Here is an 8,633-nt window from a genome sequence, read left to right as displayed (position 1 = left end):
GCTGGAAAGAAATTTAGCACTGATGAAGAGGTAATCGCCGAAACTGAGGCCTATTTTGAGGCTAAAGAGAAATCGTACTATAAAAATGGCATCGAAAAATTGTATGACCGCTATAATCGTTGTATCGCCCTCGAAGGCAACTATATTGAATAATAAAATCGAATTTTGTCAAAAAAATATTTTTTACTATGTTAGCCTACGAACTTTTCAGCCCAACTGTTATGCCATACTAGAGTACCCCAACGGCGAAAGATAGAGTATACGAAATGTCCACCACCATTTTCATTCGGTCTGGATTACACAATGTAATGACAATGATTGGAAATAAAGACGTCAATACGCAGAGAACAATGCCTGCTTCGAACCAAACAATTTGAATACCATTATCTTTGCCGTTGACTGCAGGGGTGTGCGGGATCCCAAAAAGTCGGGACGATCGGGAAAAAAATCCGTCCCGAATATCGGGATTAAAAAATATTCCCGTCCGGACCAAAAAAAATTCTGTCCCGCACACCCCTAATTTAAATAGTGGACTCAAGTCTGAACTTGGCAACAGTTAAACGGTATTTTCAATTTTCAATGTCATTTGAACTCGTAGTGAAAAAAAAAAAATACATCTACATCACACTTCTTTCGAGTTTCATATGTGCTACTGCTCCTCTGTTACGGCTAATCGCTAGTTTATTTATTTTCTTCCATGCCGTACACACGGCCAGGTTTTGGTTATATGTGAACTTGTCCAATATTTCCAGAGAATATAGCGGAACCACGAGCAAAACAACCTGCGCAGACCCGCGACTCCTGTGCACCGTACTCCCGTGAGAAGGGGAGGGGGAGAGTGGACCATGCTTCCTGAGGTGAAGGGAAGAATCAGGTATAGTAATATGATTTTTCTTGGATCGCGTACACACACACACAGACTGTGGTGTACATGAGCAATTTCAACCATTCAAGATTTCCACTAGTAACGCTGTTCAACGACTTTCAATTGCGTTCAATTCAACGACATGTTCATGATTAATTTGATCGTGTACAAAAGTGCTTTACACTCCCTCCCAAATGGAAAATTCTGGATAAAATATGGTGGCGTACAAATTTGAGGAGACAAAAAATCTGCTACTAAGCACAGATTACTGCTATCCCATATCGTTAAGAAATTATAGTTTCCTTATTGCACAACAGTTGAGCAAATTTGTTCTGACGTCACGGGAAAATGCTTTCAATTTTAGGCTAAATGTTAGGTTAGACTAGATAGGTTTAGTTATGTTATCATAAATACAAAAAAATCAGTGTACTTATGATAATAGAACCAAACCTAACAGACCTAACAACAGAGGTTTACCTCGTTTTACGTCAGAACGAAAGTTTGTTCAAGTGTTTTGCGAAAAGAGAGACCCATTATAATCTGTGCCACTAGCGCTGTGTTGACTCTGTGGTGGTGTTGTGTTGACGCTTCGCTTGTACACTGAACGACATTAGATTCTGTAACAAGAAGATTATTGAAATATTTTATTGATCAACATGGCTAGCACTAATACAGTTCTATCTGATGTCAAGAAAGCATCCCCTGATAAAAATACTCTTTTGGCAATCCTTCAATTGCTTCGCAAGTATAATTTGAAGGTAAATATTCACAGTAGAAGGTAGTGCAAGGATTGCGAGTTCAGTGAAAATTGTATTTTTCCTGTCACAACTTCTAATGTTATGGAGAAATTGTTACAAGAAACTGAGAAATCTTAAAAATTGTTAAGAAAACGTTTCCACTTACATGTGTATTCTCTCCTTTCCACACTTGCTATTGTCTGTGAAAAAATTCTGAAAAAAAAAGACTTCTGAAATTCACATCCCCTTACATTAACCCAGCACAACACGGCTTTCTTCCAAATTCTTCATGCCTTACCAATCTGTCTTCTATGCAATCCTGTGCCATAAACGCAATTACTAATCGTAATCAGTTAGATGTTGTTTACTTTGATCTGTGCAAAGCTTTTGATTCAGTGAATCACCATTATTTACTGCATAAATTATCTAACAGATTTAACATCACTGGAAACACGTTAAAATTAGTGAAAGACTATCTAAGAAATAGACAACAACGCGTTATACTTCCTGGAACTCATTCTAACTGACTTCCTGTTATATCTGGTGTGCCGCAAGGAAGCGTTTGTGGCCCTCTGTTATGTGTATTATATCTGGATGATCTCACAGACCTCTTTCATTCCCCCATCTCAAGCACAATTCTAATGTTCGCTGATGATTGCAAGATTATGAGAGAAATAAAACAGCCATCAGACATGCAAATTCTCCAAAATGACATTAACAGATTCTCTGAATGGTGTAAGCGATGGAAACTGTCCACAAACCCTTCTAAATGCTCTTATATGACAATTTCATTGAAACAAAACATTCTTGAAGGTAATTATACACTCACCCAGCGTCGAATAACATGGGTACGGGGGGGGGGGAACCCTGGGGGGTAAAGGCGGTCAGGGGCGTGATGCTGATCACATCACCCTCACTCACGACCGGATCAAGAAAGTGTGGGGCGTTACCCCCACACCCCCTATACGCCTTCATGGCGTGGTGCTAACCACAGGGGAGCACTTTACCTTTTTTTTTACCTTTTTAATTATACACTCACCGACCTCCCTCTAGCAAAAGAAGCACAACACCGAGATCTAGGTATTCTCATAGATTCAAAACTAAATTTCGATAATCACATATCAACCATCACAAAAAAGGCAATGCGTATGCTAGGCCTACTTTATGGATTCACCGAAATCAATAACTTGAAAGCACTTTCCATTTACTTCAAGACTTTTGTGTCCCCCATTCTAGAATATTGTTCACCAATCTGGAACATGGCTGCCCATTCTCATACCTCCAAGATCGACAGTGTTCTCAGCTTTTTCCTCTCCATCATTCGATATAGAGTGCCTGCCCTGAGACATCTGCCCAGAAGAGATCTGCTTGTAAATCTGCATATTAATACTCCAGAAACTCGTAGATACATTGCAGATATGAAATTGCTATATAAGATCATAAATGGAAACTTAAGATGCAGCATCCTACTCCACGAACTCGCACTCAGAGTGCCTAGACATAAAACACGGAGCAAGGAAACTTTCCACACTACAACTCCCAGGCTCTCACTCATACAACGATCACTATTCCATAGGCTACCGAATCAGTTCAATATAATCTCAAACCAAATAGATATATTCGCTTCATATCCATCTTTTATCAGCAACATAGAAAAATTGTACATAAGTAGTGCTTTTGTGAAACTGATCTATTTACCTTGTTACTTTTTTGGCTTGGTTTATATTTGTTTATTTTATGTTATACTTTCTTTTGTGTTTTTAATCAAAGTCTATTGTTTTACTGTTGTTCTTTCTGGTTTAAAATGGCTTCTGTTGTACTGGAAAAAAATCAATAAATAAATAACACCCATGTTAGCAAATAAGATTCCAAAATACATGTGTGCGCGCGTGAAGGTGCGAAATCTCCCATCAATAGTCTTGTCTTTAAAAATACCCACCAAAAATTTCCAGGGGAGATAACTGTTTGTTGTAACAACATGGGTAAGCAATCAGTTTTTGCTTCAAATATCTTTTAATGAGGGTAATATCGAGAACACACACGATAGAACATTAAAATTCTGATATCCGGGAAACGTCTCAAATTCGTTTATATTGTTATTTTTGGTAACAGTTTCATACATCGGAGACACATTTCTTCAATTTTACACAAGAAACTACTTACGGAAATGAGTTTTTCAAAGGTTTACAACGTTAGTCAAGGTATTTTCTTTCATCTGGAATATATTTGACCGGGAAATCATGTATTTTTCAAGAGAAATATCACAGCGACGCACAATTGACGTTGCTTTCATTTGCTTGCCCTACGACAACCGGATGCTGCGTACATTTGATGACGTCAGCCCCTGTCAGTGTTTCAACCCCCTTTTTATTTTACTATGCTTGCCTAACCCAACCAAACCTAACCTAACCTTATCGAAAATGGTTTGTGGGGCTATCCATCAGCTACCCGTGCATAATGTATAATTTTCACCGGTGATGAACACGATAGTAGGTATTTTTCGGTGAAGAAGGTTGAAACACTGCATAACCACAACGTGAGGCAAGATGTGCCCGCCATACTATGTGTTCCGGAAGCGAAGAAAGGAATAAAAGAAAAGCACTTGGAATGTGAAAAATTGCATTTGTTTTCGTGTAAAAAGCATAATGGCACCTCAAACTATGTTCCGCAATACACAATTGGTAAGTACGAACCATGTGAAACACAAACATGTGATTTTAATGTGTCTCCGATCTATGAAACTGTTACCATTATTTTTCACATTCATACTTACCTATTCTGAATTGCTAAGGATTCCTTAAGGTGGGATTTTGCTTTTTTTGACGAAAATAGTTTCAATTTTCCAGATAGCGAGTAATTATTGTTCGTTCCTTTTTCGCTTGCGTTACACACGATATGGCGGGCAAATCTTGACTAGCGTTGTCTATCATCAGTGGGTATGCAGTGTTTCCAACCTTCTTCACCCAAAAATACCTACTTTCGTGTTATTCATTTTGTATTGTTGGTAAATTTCTCGTATTGGACAAACGGCTGAAATTTGCTAGTTTATCTAATTTGAATATTCGTACTTACGTATTCTGCATTGAGAAACATTGCTGAAGGTGCCATTTCGTTTATTTCACGGAAATAAGCTCTGTTTGCGACATCGAGTAAGTTTTCTTCATTTTTTTTGCCTTCGATAAAACGCAAAATGGCGGTCACAGTTTCACTACTATACTTGGCATGTAGTGTTTCCACCCCACTGCACTCAAAAATACCTATGTAGCCACACAAACCATTGACGCATAGCCCCACGAACCATTTCCGGTAAGGTTAGGTACGGTCGCGTTTAGGTTACAATAGTTAAAAATTGGTTTAGAAAAAAATATGCATAGCCCCACAAACCATTTGTGGAAATGTACCTTCTTCAGTTACAAAAACACGTGTTTGGAAACACTGACCGGCATTGTCCGTGATTACGTCATCACACACAGGCTACATCCATGAGGAAGTAAATGGATGCAAGAGCTTTCGTGCATCGGTCACACATTTATATCGAAAAATAGATGATTTACTGGCAAAATTCAATGAATGATGCGAGAAAACACTTCCCCGAACTGCATTCGGTAAGTAATTTCTCCTGTAAATTTGAAGAAATCCGTTTGTCCGATACAAGAAATTTACCATATTTTTTTTCCGGGTTCGAAAACCCTACGAACCATGCACGCATAGCCCCACACACCATTTACAGATAGCCTCACAAACCATTCATAAATAACACCAAGAACCATGCACGGCAAGGTTAGGTAAGGCAAACAGTTAAAATTGTCATCTTCTTGCAAAACAATGGCGTGGTTGGAAACACTGACCGGGGGTTACGTCATGAAGCGTACGGAACATCGGAGAGACATTAATGTCAAAAAATACATGATTTACTGGCCGAATTTACCAAAGATTATATTATAGAAAAGGAATTACACTTTCTTTTGAAGTGGTTGGAGCATGGTTCTGATCTCGACCTCCAGTAGGGTCGTGTAGAGGGGTCCAGAAGGCTTACCTTTACGTGGGAATGCATTAGATTTCTTAGTTGTATTGTGGAAGTACCATATAATTTCTGCTGTATTTGTACCATCTTACAAGTGGCTATGTAATGCATAATTTTTCTAATTTGTATTTTTATTAGTGATGGTTTACCCTTTGCGAAAAATATTTATTTCACAGGTCACAGAAGAACAGTTGCTTAAAGAATCTAATATAAAAGTAGAAGACCAGGATGGAACAGCTCAGACTGATTCCGAAGTCAGCAGTGTCCTCTCTGCATACAAAAGTGAAGGCGATCCTGAAGTTTATCAAGGTGCTTACGTCGACCTCAAGAAATTTGTGGAAGGTGCTTTGGATATTTACAAGGTATGAAATGTTAAAAAATCATGTAGGGTAACAGTATGGTATAGTGAAAACACATTTCACTAGTTTATTTCCTAATTATTTACATTTGTACTTACCTGTTATGCATAGCGAAACATTTTTGAACGTGGGATTTTGCTTTTTTCACTGAAAAAAGCGTAGTTTTTCACATTACAAGTATTTATTGTTCGTTGCTAATTCGCTTTCGTTACACACAATATGGTTGGCAAATCTTGACTCACTTTGTCTATCGTCAGCTGATATGCAGTGTTTCCAAACTTATTAACCGAAAAAATGCCGCACAAACTATTCACAGAAGGTTTTTTAAGTGATAATTGATCCACAAACCATTCACGGAAGGTTATGTCAGGTTCAGTTAGGTTAGGCAAACAGAAAATTAAATTGGAAAAAAAAAAATCACATTTCAACCTTCACTTATTAATCGAAAAATGTCACACAAACTATTCACACAAGGTTTGTAAGCGAAAATTGATCCACAAACCATTCATGGAAGGTTAGGTTAGGCAAACAGAAAATTAAATTGGAAAAAAAAATCACAATGCAACCTTCACACATCATCTTGTAAAATTACCGCATGGTTGCTACAATAACAGGGGGTTACATAATCGAACGCACGGAACATTTGATTCACGTAGTCAATGGTAATGGTGGCAAGAGCTATCGTGCATCGGAGATACATTTATGTCGAGAAATACATGATTTAACGGCTGAATAAGTTGAATGAAGGGAGAAAACACTTCCACGAGCTTCCAAAAGTCTACAGAAATCTCAGTTCCATAAGTAGTTTCTCATGTAAATTTGAAGAAATGTATTTTCACTATACCATACTGTTACCCTTAGTTTTTAGAACTGGGCCTCCCTGATGGCATATTGTTAATTTTGCCTTGTAATCAAGGGATTCGATGCAGGGTGGAGGGACATAGTGGTTCAAATCCTACTTTAAACTGTGGATCCAGTCTCGATTAGCCTATCTGTGCATAAAGTGAACTTAAAAACTCAAATATGTATTTGAACTGGAATATAGTCTCAAGGTTTGTTTTTATTAGAACAACATTTTTTTGTCATGCTGTACACTATATGAAGTAATGGAGGTCAATATATCAACCTGATCTGTGACGTATACAATAATTAATTGTTAATTTCATGAAAACTTTTGTATTTGAATGATTGCAATGAAGATTTTAAGTGTTCTTCAGGTTGGCAATTAAATTTTTTGTGCATTTAGTTATAAAGTTGTACTGTAATTTACTTGCAAAATTTAATCTTGTTGTTCTATTACCATGGCATCTGCAAACAATGAAGTAATATGAATAGAGTCCTTCCTCAGCTCTACGTAGCTTTAACTTCAGAGGCCAAGGACTGTTCCAACAACCCTTATATTTTGAATTTTTTTCTATATATAATATAAATTCAGCTCATTTATTTCTGTTTCAAATTGAGGCTTAATTGAAGATAACAGGAGTGTTCCCCGATTTGTTTGAAATTTTGTATACTTTCTACATGAGGCCTCCTGAACACGAATCTGACATTACAATTTCCCGGTCACGTCTGTAACTTGAAAATTTCACGTAAGGTGAGGTTTGGCAAACATACTTCAAATAACACTAAGCTTATCTTCAAAGTCTGTAGTGTTTACAATCCAACGGTGGATACAGTGTTGCCACACTTAAAATCCACACTCAATATGTTCCTCTCCTTCCTGGTTATCGCTGTCACTGTTGTTCTGCTCATCACGTTCTTTTAACGGATCGTACAGCTGTCCTGCAAGCTGGAAAAATTCCATTGTGCGATCTGATCCCAATTGCAGGCACCTTTTAAGGAAGATATACGTATTTCGCAAGATAACCTGACAAGAAAGTTTTCCTTGTTCCATATTACACCTTACACACGTAATATCCAAATTTCAAACAGTGAACGGGACATTAGAACCTCTGATACTTCATCCGGAAAAATTATTTGGTTAGTACATTCTCTAGTAAATAAATTGGAGAACACTCCCGTCACCTTCAATTGCTCCCATATTGATATTAATGTTTGGGTTTATTTCAGCATGAGTTGGGTATGATACTTTATCCTGTGTTTGTACACATGTACCTGGAACTGGTGTACAATGGGCATGAAGGTAAAGCAATACAATTCATGCAGAAATTTGGACCTGATCAAGAGGATTACTATCAGGAGGACATCAGAAGATTGTCATATGTTACAAAGAGGGATCACATGAAAGGGAATGAGCTCACAGACACATTCAAGTAAGTGCTGCTGCTTTTAAATGATTACTTGCCATTGTGCATATTATGATGAAGTTCTTCACCAAATAGGTTTTTTATGCTTCATGAGGATATTTTTTATAGTTTTTCCACATTATATGGTGCACATTCAATCAGCAGTTTCAGTGAGAATATTTACATCTCCCTCATACAGCAGGGTGTCTACTGGCTGGGAATTCCAGATGGATGGTTGGATGGATTCTGCATGATTTTTTTCACAAGCTTATACCTATAGCAGGAGTTTGTTCTAGAGAGCCACAATGAAATATTTGTGAATGCAATCTACATTCATCGTGGCAGTTTTGTGTTCATGTCACAGGCATGGTAAAGAAAGAAGTTGTCATGTACAAATATTTC

The 8,633-nt window shown here is 37.6% G+C and overlaps 1 protein-coding gene across 1 annotated transcript in view; it reads left to right on the top strand.

Moving 5' to 3' along the window:
- Window positions 1-1,207: 1,207 nt before the first annotated feature.
- Taf5 (TATA-box binding protein associated factor 5) overlaps window positions 1,208-8,633 on the top strand; it is a 42,381-nt gene continuing 34,955 nt past the window's right edge. Inside the window, exons 1-3 of the mRNA XM_083138493.1 lie at window positions 1,208-1,623; window positions 5,803-5,988; window positions 8,056-8,258. Of these exons, the coding sequence (XP_082994619.1) occupies window positions 1,522-1,623; window positions 5,803-5,988; window positions 8,056-8,258 (491 nt within the window). The 5' untranslated portion in view covers window positions 1,208-1,521. The remainder of the gene's footprint in view (window positions 1,624-5,802; window positions 5,989-8,055; window positions 8,259-8,633) is intronic.

The sequence above is a fragment of the Lepisma saccharinum genome, chromosome 17 (assembly GCF_977018435.1).
Source record: "Lepisma saccharinum chromosome 17, izLepSacc3.1, whole genome shotgun sequence".
Classification (NCBI taxonomy): Eukaryota; Metazoa; Arthropoda; class Insecta; order Zygentoma; family Lepismatidae; genus Lepisma; species Lepisma saccharinum.
Note: the sequence above shows the minus strand (reverse complement) of the source record. Positions and strands in the feature narration are given on the sequence as shown.